The following is a 14650-nucleotide window of genomic DNA, read 5'->3' on the forward strand; positions in this document are numbered from 1 at the left end:
GCAAAGAAGAAACACTAGTCTCCTGAGATGCTGTAAGAAAATAGCTTGGAAATGTCCACACCAGTGCTTCTCACACTTGAACAGCCATCAGAAGCACCTGAAGGAATTGTTCTAACACGGTTGCTGGGCCCTCCTTCCCCCACAGCCAGCTTCTGATTCAACAGCTCTGGGGTGGGGCCCGAGAATCTACGCATCTAGTAAGTTCACAGGTGCTGCTGCTGCTGGTCTGGGGACCACAACCTGAGATCCTGTGGTCCTCACGATTGGTTCTCTCCGGAAGGGTAACAATGACCCTGGTCAATCAATGACCCTGAGCAGTCCTGCCGTAAAGAAACCTACTGGAACCCAGCGTTTCCCAACTTACTTACAATGTATTCTGCTGCCCACAGAACATCTATGCATCGCCCTGGGAAGCAGCCACTTTTGGAAAATGTTCTACCGGGATGCTCCCGCCCAGCAGAACGATCACAGGCTCCAGAACCAACAGCAACCAGTCAAAGACAGATGTCTGAGTCCAGGCCTGAGCAGCGATGGGGGCAGAGAAGGGCTGCGGGCCACACCGTGGAGGTGGCCCCTGGCAGGGCAGCAGAGCTGGAGAGCCCCAAGCCCGTGGTGCAGAAATCCACTCAGCCTCCAGCAAGACTGTCCAGCGGGAGCCAGGGCCGGTCCACCTCCAGTCTGGGATTAGGATACCAGGCCTGGGCCAAGAACTGGTGAGAAGAAAACAGGGGCCTAGTTTCTAGAGGCTATCGCGAGGTTCCTGAGCCTCGGAGAGAAGAGACAGCCAGGTATCTGGCAGATAAAGAAAAGCACAGGGTATGGTGCCAGTTACAGCATGCTGGCCCGGACGGCTTCAAAGACGCCCTGGCAAAGGCCAAGATGAGTTCTCACGGTGAAGGAGCAACAGCCCTGAACACCTTGGAACCTTGCGAAAGGTCAGCTCTGATTTCCCCGGTCTAATTCCTCCATGTCTCTAGAGCTCTGGGGCCAGGCTGGCCTCAGTCTCTACTCTCAGCGGCAAGGTCCCCGTTAAGGGGTTGGCAAATTTCCCTCTAAAGAGCCAGAGAAGAAATACGTTTCAGCTTTGCAGGCCATACGGGCTCTGTCACAGCTACGCTACTCCGCCACTTATCGCCAAGCAGCCGCAGACAACAACCCAAACAAAGGAGCACGGCTGGGTTCCAGTGACACTGGTATCGGAATTTCATGGCACTGTCACGTGTTACACAATTGGCTTCTCCTTTCGAGTTTCCACCCCTTGCAAATGCAAACACCATTCTTAGCTCACGGGTCATCTACCAAACCAGACGGTGGAGGGTGGCATCTGGCCTGTCCAGACTTAGTTTGCAGACCCCCCGCCCTAGATGACAGGTTCCCACTCAGGTCGTACAGAGGCTGGGGTGGGGGTGGGGCTGGGGGGAGGCATTCAGGGAATCGTCATTTCATCAGACTCCCCAGGTCATCCTGATTCAGCCTGTCCCCAAACCACTGCTGGGCTGGGAACCGCTTACCCAAAGCCCCCAGACGGTGGGGGGCCCCCTTTTAGTGCTGCTAAACACTTCAGTTTTCCTTCCTTGCCTGGTTTGAGGGGCATGGGGGGCTTCACGAGAGGGGCGGGGTGTGCCCCTGCCCACCCCCCGCCCCCGACTTCCTCACTGGTGTCAACCTCACCCACCCTCCAAGGTGCTGCCTCCTTCCTAACCCCAGCGCAGTCAGTCTCTGATCCAAAAATGTGTAGCCCCTGTGCCTTTAAGGGCTGGTCGACTGCAGAAATTCTCATTCCCAGTACACGGCCTTGCTAGGGAGGCACGAGCTGCCCTCATAACACTTCTAGGGCCTCAAAGAGCTGAAGTTATTTCTCAGCTACAGCTGAGCTGCAGGGCAAAGGCCCGCGAGGTGCCTGCTCCCCATCCCTGCTGCCGCTGGAGATTCGCCAGGCAGGGGCTGCACTGCAGGCAGGAGGACTTGAAAGGAGATGCGGTCGAGGGCCCCCCCCCCAGGGGTGGGGTTTGTTTTGGAGTTAGGAGAGGGAGCAGAAAAGGAAAGCCTGCACATGCTTATCTCAGGAATGTCGGGGACTTAGGAAAGGAAGTGGAGAGGATGCCGTGATGAAGGCAAAGCCCAGGGCGGAAGGGACAGGGGAGGGGAGGGGCCCTTATCAACAGGCCAGTCACCCCGTCTGGGCAAAGGGCTAAAGCCAACCACAGACCCATCCTTCTCCAGTTCCAAGGTACACAGGAAGCATTGGAGGGATCTCGTTCAAAGGTGCATGAAGAGGCAGTAGGTCTCCGGTGGGGCCGGAGCTTCTGACTTGCCTGCTCGGCTCGCAGGTGACCCAAAGATTCAAGCTCGAGAGGATGCCGCGGACATGCAAGCATAGCTTTTTGTTTTCTTCTCTTATTTTGATTGATCGATCGATTGATTGATTGCTTTTAGGGTCACAGGTGCAGCATATGGAGGTTCCCAGACTAGGGGTGGAATAGGAGCTATAGCTGCCAACCTACGCCAGAGTGACAGCAACGCCAGATCCAAGCCACATCTGCAACCTCACTGCAATGCCGGATCCTTAACCCACTGAGGGAGGCCAGGGGTCGAACCCAAATCCTCATGGACACTAGTCGGGTTCATTTCCACTGAGCCCTAACAGGAACTCCCTCTCCTCTTTATTTTATTTAAGTATGTAATTTTGGTCACGCCTGTGGCATGCTAAAGTTCCCAGGCCAGGGATCGAACCTGTGCCACAGCAGTGACCCAAGCCACAGCAGTGGCAGGGCCAGATCCTTAACCCACTGTGCCACCGGGGAACTCCTGTTCTCCTTTATAACAATCGCAAACTGTGAAAGAACATGGGGCCCAGAGCTCTGTCTCACCTGGGCCTGAGCTACTAACACCCAGGAATGCCGCAGAGATGAGTATTTAGGAAGTTGTCTACACCACAGCATCCACCATCACCCACACACAAAGAGCAGGCAGGGTCTCAAACCGTGCTGCCCTCTGCTCTTTAAGTCTTGAGTCCTGAGCCTGTCTCTACGCTTCCCCTACTTAGCAGAAAGTCTGTCTCCAAGGTCCCTGCCTATAGCATTACCTGTGGGTAGACCTAGCACCTTTCTCTCACCTGCCCAAAGCGCCTTAGGGACTAGCGGTGGCCTGCAGCCAGCAGCGAGAGGGTGGCAGGCCCCCTGAGGTGACTCTCGCCAGTCTGCTGCCATAGTTGGCAGCACAGACACTGTTTTGTCACTCAGCCCTTGAACAGAAGCTGTTAATGAACTGAGATATAATGACATTATTTAACCAAAAAGTTAATTTCAAGAGCTGGTAAAGCCGTAGAGAAATCGGCAGCATCCCACACTGCTGGTGGGAATGTAAAAGGGTAGAGTCACTCTGGAAAACAGTCTGGCAGTTCCCCCAGTGGTTAAGCACAGTTACCATATAACCCAACGATTCCACTCCTAAGGACCTACCCAAGAGAGATGAAAACCCAGGTCCACACAGAAACTCATACCTGCCTATTCATTGCGGCAATACTCATAATGATCCATCAACTGATGAACAGATAAAATGGAGTCTATCCACACAATGGAATACAATTCAGCCATGAAAAAGGGTCAAGCTGGAGTTCCTGTCATGGTGTAGTGGCTAACGAATCCGACTAGGAACCATGAGGTTGCAGGTTTGATCCCTGGCCTCGCTCAGTGGGTTAAGGATCCGGTGTTGCCGTGAGCTGTGGTGCAGGTCACAGGCATGGCTCGGATCCCATGTGGCTGTGGCTGTGGTGTAGGCTGCAGCTCCAATTAGACCCCTAGCCTGGGACCCTCCATATGCCGTGGGTGTGGCCCTAAAAAGACAAAAGACAAAAAAAAGAGAAAAAGGGTCAAGTTGTCAGAGATCCCGTCATGGCTCAGTAGTTAATGAACCTGACTAGGAATCATGAGGTTGTGTGTTCAATCCCTGGCCTCGATCAGTGGGTTGAGGCTCCGTCATTGCCGTGAGCTGTGGTGTAGGCCGAAGACATGTCTGGGATCTGGCGTTGCTGTGGCTGTGGTGTAGGCTGGCAGGTACAGATCCGATTCAACTCCTAGCTTGGGAACCTCCACATGCCTCGGGTGAGGCCCTAAAAAGACAAAAAAAAAAAAAAAAAAGGGTCAAGTTCTGACGTGTGCTACAACATGGATGAATCTTGAAAACATTATGCTAAGTGAAAGAAGCCAGACACAAAAGGACAAATACTGGGTGAGTCCATTTATATGGAAGGGTAAAAATAGGAAAATCTATAGCGACAGAAAATACTTGAGCAGTGGCCTAGGGCTGTGGAGAGGGAGTGGGGAGAGATGGTTCAGGGGTGCGGGGTTTCTTTTAGGGGTAAGGAAAATGTTCTCAACTTGTGATGGATACACAACTCACTGAATTAAGTGGGTAGGTGGTAGGGTCTGTGAATGATATCACAATAAAGCTGGGGAGAATTTCACGATGTATCAGTTGAGGAGCTCCAGGCCAGTGGCACAGAGAGGCAGCTTTTGAGACCTCGACAAGAGGGGGCAAGGATTGGTCTCGGGGCAGCAACTTGTCAAAACCCTCGAGGTCACCCGAGCAGCCCAGGGAGTGAGACTCCAAGGTTGCAGCCAAGGGTTGACATGGAGAACCATGTGGAAATACAGCAGGGACAGGGTTCAGGGCTGGCCCAGTGCCTGATGTGTAGCAGCCACTCAAAAACTGGCTTTAGGAAGTTCCTGCTGTGCTGCAATGGGATCAGCGGCATCTCTGGAGTGCTGGGGCGCAGGTTCAATCCCCAGTCCGGCACGATGGGAAGGATCCAGCATTGCCGCAGTTGCAGCGTAGGTCACAACTATGGCTCGGATATGATCCCTGGCCCGGAAACTCCATATGTCGAGGGGTTGCCAAAAAAGAGAAAAAAAAACAAACTCGATTTTAGTACCTGCCGGCAGAGTAAAAGAAATCCTGGAGTCACCAGACAGATTTCTAAACCCAGCTCTGCTTCTAACTCGCCGGGGGACCCCAAGCAACTCCCTGCCACTCGCTGGACCTTGGAGGCTCATCAATGAGACATGGGGAGTCCATCTCGGGCGCCCCCTTGGGCTGAGATGCCACCTGAATTAGGTGGTCCATGCAGGGGAGTCTGGACGTGGATGAGACACTCCCGTGTGAATCTAGGTAGCGCCCCAGACACCCAGCCAGCAGCTCAGTCCTGGCCAGAGGCCTGCTCCCCAGCAGGTGTCATTCTACAGAGTCACCGAGAGCAGCTCAGGGGCCAGGCTCCCTGCTCAGCCGAGAGGACACGGAGGGAACCAGACTCCGTGGCTGCTCACACGGCTGGAGACGTCAGGTCCATGAGAAGATCATGGTGAAACAGTCTGAGCCTGCTCTTTGGAAAGCTGAGTTAGGATCTGAGTGGAACCAGGATTTCAACATTGGGTACTTAAGGAATGGGAGCCTTTGCCTGACAAATGCTGAGTCAGTGGCAACAAGTCTGTCAGAGTTCCCACACAGAACAGCCACCCCGGGGGCAGTCTCCGAAGGTGGAGGACGTGGCCAGGCCACCACTTCCTCGACACGCCACAAGCGGCCTGCCAGAGCCTGGCTCAATCCTTGCTTGCCCTGTGGCCCTAATTTAACCAGTGTTTTCGAACACGCCTCAATCCCTGGAACTGGCAGGGGCATTCAGCTCAGCCACCCACATGGTAAACGACAGGCCAGAGGCATCCGGCAGGGGGTCCTGGGGTGCTCTTGGCATCCAGGAGCTGGACGCTCCTCAGGCAAAACTGGGCACAACTGCAGAGAGCCAGCGACAACAGGGGAATCAGCGTGGGACCCATCACAGCACAGGTCACTCTAAGAGCAGGGCAGAACCAACAGTGTGATGATATTGCAAGGCCAAGGCAGAAAGTCCGCCCCCAAATTCTATGTTTGGATCTGTTACTCAGGGAAAAAAAAAAAAAAAAAAAACAACTTTTAAAACCCATATACTTAATTTACAACCCCAGACCTTTGGGATAATCCCAGCCACTTTGTCCAAACCCATTTATCTCCTCCCTGGAGAACAATGCAGAAAGACGCATCCAGTCTGAGCTAAGGATTACGGGGCAGTGATTCACTCGGCTTGGGAATGAGTGTTCCAGAGGTTTCTGAGGCCAGAGTGTGTCCTGCGCCCGTCATACCCAGGTGCAGCCAATTACCATCTGGACCACTCGGGAGCTCAGCAAAGCTACCAGGGACTTTCCTCTTGCACAAGCTTTATCCCTAAATCTTTCTCTCAAAACCCTGCCCGCCCTCCCCCACCCCCACCCCAACTCCCTGAAGTCTCTAAGTCTCCTAGAACAGTGTCCTAGGGTGATCTGAAATTCAAAAGCCTCCTCAATGAGCTGTGCCCCCTGACTTGTTGCCTGTCCAAACGGATCTTTTGTTCAGAGTCTTGCAAATTGCCTCTGATATTCTGCTATCTCACGTTTCTTTTTCTTTGCGGATTAGCATCTTGGAAATTCTGGCTAAATCCTGCAGGGATATTTGAAACGGAATGCGTTGATTCCCTGTCACAATGACTTCTATTATGCAGTCGACCCACCAATAAGACCAAAGATCCCGCCCCACGGTCCAGACGCTCTGCTAAGTGAGGGCTACAAGTCACCGGCCCAGGCCTGAAGGGAATTACAACCTAGGGTTATGACTGCTTTGTTTGGTGTCAATTTTTTTAAATGAGAAAAGGAAATTGTACCTGTGGTTATAACTCAGGAGGCCGCCTGATCATTGGTTCAAAGCTTCCCGACTCTGGCAATTTCATCTTATATGTTGACTTTTGCGCCCATTAAGTGCACGTTCTCTCATAGAATTCTCAAAGATGCTCTAGCGAGTACTGGTTCTGAATTGGGATGGGGCCTTCTCCCCAGAAAAAGAACACCCACGCGGATTTTGGTTTCCAATTTCAAAATGTTCTCAGAGAAGGAAGCCCAGAAGAACCCCCTACGCTAGCCTTCCTTGGGCCTGTCGTGTCACTAACACTGGTATCAGCACCTCCCAACATCATTCTTCCATCTCCAGGCCCAGTCTTCCTTCCTGCGTGGCTCCTCTCAGTGCTTCCCAGGGCCTGTCAACCCATCTGCGTTATAACATTTACGACCTTAGATAACTTGGTGTCTATTTCCCCCAAATCCAGAAAGCTGCTGACAGGAGTAATTTCCTACCTTTTTCACCCTCCACATCCTGAGCACTCCATCTTTCCATGTCCACTTTAAAAAGAAAGTCTTGTGGGATGGGAGTTTAGGGGTGGTAGATGCAGACTATTACATTTAGCATGGATAAACAACGAGCTCCTACCGTACAGCACAGGGAACTATATCCAATCACCTGGGACAGACCATGATGGAAGATCATATAAGAAAAGGAATGTAGGAGTTCTCGTCGTGGCTCAGTGGTTAACAAACCCGACTAGCATGCATGAGGATGCGGGCTCGATCCCTAGCCTGGCTCAGTGGGTTAAGGATCTGGCGTTGCCATGAGCTGTGGTGTACGTCACAGATGCAGCTCAGATCCTTCGTGGCTGTGGCCCTGGCGTAGGCTGGTGGCTATAGCTCCGACTCGACTCCTAGGCTGGGAATCTCCATATGCCACCAGTGTGGCCCTAAAAGACAAAAAGACAAAAAAAAAAAAAAAGAGACAGAAAGGTATATATACTATATAAGAAAATATATATATATACATCCACACAACTGGGTCACTTTGTTGTACAGCAGCAAGTGGCACAACACTGGAAATCAACTATAATTTTAAAAATTATAAAAAAAAAAGTCTCTGGGTAGAGCTCAGATTCCATGAGAGAAGGCAGAAATGTATTCCATGTCAGATGAAAATTCAGCTAGCCAAGAGAAAGATTTAGGCTTCAAAGATCCCATCAACAATGGCCCATAAAAGCTGACAGTCAATCACACAATCAAGAACCGAGGGGCTGGCTTGAGAAATTCCCTAGAAACTGGCAGTCAGGTGAGGTGAATATTCACACTGCTGTTTTGGAAGGAAGCTTCACCCTGGGTATTGATCAGAACTTGGCAGCTGTCATTTCAGACTACGTTCCAACTGGGCCAATGTCAGCCTTCTTCTGTTTAAACACAATCTTCACTTTCAATTACCCGTCTGAGGTGCATTCTCTGAGAGCGGAATCGGTGTAGCACACGTATTTGCGTTGACTAAGGAACCATGCAACCACTTTGGAAGGGGCTGGAGCGAAGCAGCCAACAAAAATAGCAAGTGCAGACTCCAGCTTGTGGCTGGAGTGAGTCTCTCATCTTACAGCCCCCAACAGAGAAGGTTACGGCTCAAAGGAAGGGTGTTCATGGATTTAAAAGCGACCTCTATGACCAGCAGGGCTTCGTCCCTCTGTATGTAGGTTCATGGTGACCCAAGTCCTGTTTACCTGCACACACGTTTCTCTCAGGTCCTCTGGCCAATGGCCCATCAGCTGAACTGTGGGGAACTGTTAACTCGATACGCACAAATATCTTTTCGGCTCCAGGGTCCTGCCTAGGCACTGAGAAATACCAAGAGGGCTAAGATAGCAGCGTCCTGCCTTTAAGAGCTCAGAATCTAGACGTGGGATGCCTGATAAATACCACAAGAGAGGAGTTCCCTTTGTGGCGTAGTGGAAACGAATCCGACTCGTAAGCACGAAGTTGTGGGTTTGATCCCTGGCTGAGATCAGTGGATTAAGGATCCCGTGTTGCCGTGAGCTGTGCTGTAGGTCGCAGATGCGGCTTGGATCCCACACGGCTGTGGCTGTGGTGTCGGCTGGCAGCTGTAGCTCCGATCAGACCCCTAGCCTGGGAACTTCCACATGCGGTGGGTACGGCCCTAAAAAGCAAACAAACAAACAAAAATACTGCAAGAGAGATAGGAAAGGCTGTGGGTGTTTCAGGGAAGGCAGAGGCTTCCCATTCAAACAAAGGATCAAGGCAAAGTTTCATCAAGGCGGGGGTCTTGCTGGATCATGGGCAGAATTTAGTCAAGTGGCTGTGGGGAAGTAGCGATCACCAAGAAAAGGGAAAATCAGACTCCAGGTCCATAAAAACAGGTAGTGAAAGTTCCCTGGTGGCTCAGCGGGTTAAGGATCTGGCATTGTCACCGCAAAGGTTTGGGTCGCTGCTATGGCGCGAGTTTGATCCCTGGCCTAGGGAACTTTCACGCACCGCAGGCACAGCCAAAACATTTATAAAAACAGGTAGTCTACTTGGGCCAGATTTTAGGAAGCCAGGAGAGAAGGACTAGAAAATTAGGCTTCAGGCAAACTGTACAGTCACCTGAAAACAGCAAAGAACTTTCTAGTTAACCTAAGAGTGGACAGGGGGCAGCTAATCTACGTTTCTGAGTAGAAGAGTCAGGTGATCGCGACAGCACTAAAGTTAATTCATTTTTTAAAAAACAGAAATAAAGTAAGATTAAAAAAAAACTAGCATTAAAGTAAAATTGTATTTAAAAGAGCAGTATCTGGCCAGAGAAAGTAGTAGAATGAGTTGTTCTTTTTTTGGGGGGGGGGGGGAGTCTTTTTGCCTTTTCTAGGGCCCTTTGGAGCTATAGCCGCCGGCCTATGTACACCACAGCAACACGGGATCCGAGCCGAGTCTGCAACCTACACCACAACTCACGGCAAGGCTGGATCCTTAAACCTGCGGAGCCAGGCCAGGGATTGAACCTGCAACCTCATGGTTCCTAGTCTGATTCGTTAACCACTGCGCCATGATGGGAACTCCTAGAGTGATTTGTTCTAAGAGAGACTAAAGGTGAGAATGTTGTAGAAGTAATTGACAAGACGGGCCATATTTAAACCTTGGTGTGAGGATGGAGGAGGTGAGGAGGTTTGCAGATGGTGATTTAGTGACGGGTTCTCTTGTCTCTTTCAGCTCACAAATGTGGGAAATGAGAAGCCGCAACAGCCATACCCTGCACTAAAAGTGTTGTCAATGAAGAAAGTGCCAGATGAAGATATCCGGCTCTTCCACTCTCCTTTTTAATGCAGAGGAATTCTGTCAGCTGATTACATGTTTTAAACCCAAATAGACATTTCTGGCTTAACCTGCTCCTGATGTGACTTTAATTGTATATCCCAAGCCAGGTGTTCAGTTCCTAATACTTATCTCCAAATGGGCCATTTTAAAAGACTGCTTTGGCTGCTGTGGTCTGGTTTGGCTTTGCTGCAAACCACACTCGGTTTTCCTGGCTGGGGAAACCACGCTACCTCACCAGTTTTCTCCAGGCGTCAGATTCACGGAGCTTCCCTCAGTGGCCACGGCGCTCATTCTCCATCTGCAGTGTGGCTTGCGGAAAGAGGTGGAGTGACCCTCCAAACAAAATCTCAGATGTAAATGAGGTTTCAAGAGTTCGTTTAAGGACAGAATAAAGCGGAAATGCAAGGCAAACCCACAATGAGATAGCACCTCACACCTGTTCAAGTGGCTATTGTCCTCAAAGATAAGAAATAGCAAGTCTTGGCGCGGATGTGGGGCAAAGGGAACCCTTGTGCACTGTTGGCTGGAATGTAAATTGATGTGGCCAAACTATGGAAAACAGTATGGAGGTGCCTCCGAAATTAACAATAGAGCTAGTATATGATTCAGCAATTCCACTTCTGGGTATTTATCTGAAGAAAAAGAAAATATTAATTCAAAAAAATAGATGCACCCCCATGTTCACTGCAGAGTTATTTATACAAGCCAAGATACAGAAGCAGCTTAAGTATCCATCAATGGATGAATATTAAAAGTACCACTATTTATATACAATGGAATATTACTTAGCCATAAAAAAGAATTGACAGCTGCCATTTGTGACAACATGGACCTTGAGGGCATTAAGCTAAGTTAAATAAGTCAGACAGAGAAAGATAAATACCGTATGATCTCGGTATTTTTATGTGGACTCCAAAAAATGTTTCAAAAACCTAAGCTCATAGATACAGAGAACAAATTGCTGGTTGCCAGAGGAGAAGAGGAGTAGGGAGTGGGTGAAATGGGTGAACGGTATCGAAATGCACAAATTTCTGGCTTTAAAGTAAACAAGTCATGGGATGTAATGTACAGCGTGGTGGTGCTCCTTAATAATACCGTATTGATCTTAAAAGTCCTCATCGCAAGAAAAAAGAAGAAAAAAATTCGTAACTATGTACCGTGACGGATGGTAACTAGACTGACAGTGGCCATCACTGTGCAATGTATACAAATATCGAATCATTATGCCATACACCTGAAACGAATATATGTCAATCCCCCCCATAAAAACAAAAACAAAGAACAGGGTAAGAAATTCTATCTTACAGGCAAATAAACACAACCCAACACAGATAAATGCTGCTATGAACTTTCCATACATTTCATGTGGGTTTTCACAGACACCGTGTCTTTGCTGGGCTGCAAAGAATAAATCAGAGAGCCAGAAAAGCTGTACCAAGTTCAAAGATGGAAGAACGCCAGAGACCTTCTAGGAGTGGGAATGGGAATGATTTTCTCTGACAGATTTGCTAGTAAATCTCAGATGGTTATATAAATCGAGGGGCTGAGGGGGCCCCTGGATCCCCATCTCTCTCTTCAGAGGTTCCTGATTCCAAGCTTCTCACCTTCTCTCTTACCGGAGACACGATACTACCTGAAATGATCTGCAAAATCTGCCAGCCAGATTTTGAGTACGCAGTCAGTACTCGGGGTGAACTCGGCTGACTTAATTTGCCTCAGGACCCACAGGCCTCAAGAGTCTCCCCTCTCCAGCCTTCCAAAACCTCTGGCTTGGACTGAAATCCCTTCCTTTGGAATCAACAGCTCCCGCAGAGCACATTTCCTGAAAGACCTCATTGGGATGTGCCAAGCTGGGGACAGCCTGCAGGCTGGTGGAGGGAGTCCGGCCAGCCTGGGCCAGTTCCCACAAAGGACGGGAGGGTTGCAAGCGCCCAAGCTGGAAACCCATCTGTGGGTGGCTGGACCCTGGCAGCAAGCGATGCTGTATAAAGATAGAGGGTGAGGGAAGGAGAGCCGGAGGGCAGATGGGAAAAGAGGGCCCCTGGGCTGAGCAAGGCTCCACCAGGTCCTAATAAACAGCTTAAAATTTACGAGAGTCAGCTCAAAACACAAATGTTCCGGATTATCACTTTATACCTTTGTTCGATTCATTCATTCATTTGGGACCGTGCAGAGACTCTCCAGCAGCCCTCCCTGCATTTCCTGAGCAGAGCAGGTTCTCTGGGAATCCTCCCCTGCCATCCCTCACCCAGAAGTTGGTGGGTTCGTTTCTCAGACCCCAGATGGTAAAGTCAGATATTTGTCCGCCCTATAGTCACCCACTTTCCCATTAACCCTAAATTAAAAAGTTCCCTTGGAGCTCTTCTCCATTCCTGGGGGACAGGAGCGCATCCATGTCGCCCAGCTCCCCGGACGCTCTTGGTTAACTTAAGACTCTGGGACGAGGGGGTTAGCTGGAGCTTTTTAAAGGGCATCTCCAAAGGTTTTGTCAACACCAGGAGAGCCCTAATAGACACGGGGGTTTCCTTAGATGTTACAGACCACGCCCACCAGCCACAAGTAGCCACACCCCCAAGTCTAGCAGAGCCCGCCCGGCCCGCCCGTGTAGTCTTCTTTCCCTGGGGCTAATGGAGCGCTTGCCACATGTCACCACTCTCAGCTGGCACCTCTCCCCCAGAGGTGCAGACTTTCTCAGAATCCCCAGCAGGGGGGGTACGGAGATGCGGCAGAGCACCCCCCCGACCGGTGCTGTCCACGGGAGTCGTTCTCCTGTGGCTCATCCCTGCCGCCCCCCCCGGGGGGGGGTGGCCCGCGACCTCGAGTGGGAGGAGGCAGGGGCTCCTTCCGTGACTAGCTGCCAGCACCCTGAGCCCCCCGTCGTGGGAGAGGCAAAACTCCGAGAGAGAGTGAGAAAGCAGCCCGTGGCAGAACTTCTCCAGCGCCAACGTGGGTTTGATCGGCCCCCTGGAACCCCAGGCACAGAGGGTCCTCGGGCTCACGGCGCCCGGCGGGGCTGACAGTAGGCTCTCTCCTCCCAGTGCCAGGACACGAGCCCCCGCCCCGCGTCACCCCCGTCTCCCCGGGGAGGGGGCAGCCCAGGTCCGAGCAAACAAAGGGCGCCCCGAAACCGCCCTCCCGCCGAGCCAAGGGTCCTCGGCGCCCGCTGGGGAGGCGACCCCGCCCCCGGCCCTACCTGGGAAGCCGCGGCTCGGCGGGACCCTCAGCAGCAGCAACAGCGGCGGCAGCAGCAGCAGCGCGGGCCGGAGTGCGGGGCTCCCCATGCTCACCGGCGCTGCGCTCGGCTCGGCTGCGCTGTGCGCTTCCCGGGGGCGGGAGGAGACCGACCCGACCGAGGGGCTGCGCCGCGGGCCAAGCTGGAAAACTCCTCCTCTCGCCCGTCTCCCTCCCACCCGCCAGGGGCCTGCCCTCCTTCCTCCGCCTCCCTGGAGCGCTGGCGCAGCTGGGGCTCCAACCCACCCCCCTCCTTTTGTGCCAGCGCTTCTTCGGGAAGCGGGGCTGACACTCGCCCCTCCCCCCCCCGGGGGCGGGGGCGGCCTGAGTGCGCCAGGGGCGGGCCCTAGCAAACCGGATTATCCCAAAGTATCTTTCTGTTCCCCAATTGCGCGCCCTTTCACCCCAAACACACACACTGGTGGCCCAACCACCTCCCAGATTCCCGGCGCCTAACACAATGTCATCTGTGCAGAAAGCTGCGTGAGTCTTGCACGGAAAGAGGGGCTCCAGAGTGGCCCACCGCGGCAGGTCGTTACGTCCAAGTTCATGCGTTTGACCCTCATGATCACGCCCCGCATTCGGTGTTAGGCCCACCCTAGTTTAGCAGAAGGACGCTTAGAAACTTGCAGAGGTTCGGGTTACGGGCGGAGAGGGGATTTGAACTTCGGTGTGAGGTTCTGCCCCCGCCAAAGTCCATGCTACAGCTTTTTGGTTTCTCTTTTGTAAGGGAATGAATCAAGGGCTGGCCCCGGGTGCGTGCAGCCTGCCGGGCGGTTTGGGATGGGGCTCGAGATATTCTTTTCAGGGCCGGCTGACGGGTGAGCACAAGGCCCAGAAAGTTCCCTGGCTCATCCACAGCCTCGGGAATCTAGCTGCTGTAGCTTCCTGCAAGCAGACTTCCCCGTTTCCTGGATTGTTCGCAACCACCCCTAGGAGACCAGGACCAGCTCAGAGCCTCCACCCTGTGGCCTGGCGTCAGGATGGGGTTTCTAGGCTGCCTTCAGGACGGATCTGGTTTCTTCCTCCATGCTTTCTCATTTTTTCTTTTTCATTATTTTATTTACTTTATTTTTGGCTAAATCCCTAAGGCAGGACCTCGTCCCTTTCCTGCCTTGCCCCTTTCCTGCCTGAAAGGAGATCTTAGCTAAGGCAGATTCCAACTAGGACTGTTGCATTCGGTTGTGCAGTTTGGGAGAAAGTGGCAAGTTGGAGCGGTCGCTGGAGTCACAGGAGCCCTGTACCTAGGCAGAGGCCATGTTCATTGTGAAAGGGCACCTCTCTCCTTGCCTCAGCAGTCTGGTCTGTTAGCTAGGCTAAGGGCCCTGGGCACCTCCATCCAGAAGGTTTTTTTTTTTTTTTTTCCTTTTTTAGGTCCACCCCCTCAGCATATGGAGGTTCCCAAGCTAGGGGTC

General features: G+C 52.0%; 1 protein-coding gene across 2 annotated transcripts in view; it reads right to left on the reverse strand.

Moving 5' to 3' along the window:
- The window catches only part of SRPX (sushi repeat containing protein, X-linked), a 122886-nt gene extending 109399 nt beyond the window's left edge, over positions 1–13487 (reverse strand). The window contains exon 1 of one of the 2 annotated variants that reach the window (XM_001927105.5): positions 13198–13487. In XM_001927105.5, coding sequence (XP_001927140.1) covers positions 13198–13285 — 88 coding nt within the window. In that variant the 5' untranslated portion in view covers positions 13286–13487. The remainder of the gene's footprint in view (positions 1–13197) is intronic. The other variant, XM_005673554.3, reaches the window with a different exon arrangement.

This window comes from Sus scrofa, chromosome X, assembly GCF_000003025.6.
Source record: "Sus scrofa isolate TJ Tabasco breed Duroc chromosome X, Sscrofa11.1, whole genome shotgun sequence".
NCBI lineage: Eukaryota > Metazoa > Chordata > Mammalia > Artiodactyla > Suidae > Sus > Sus scrofa.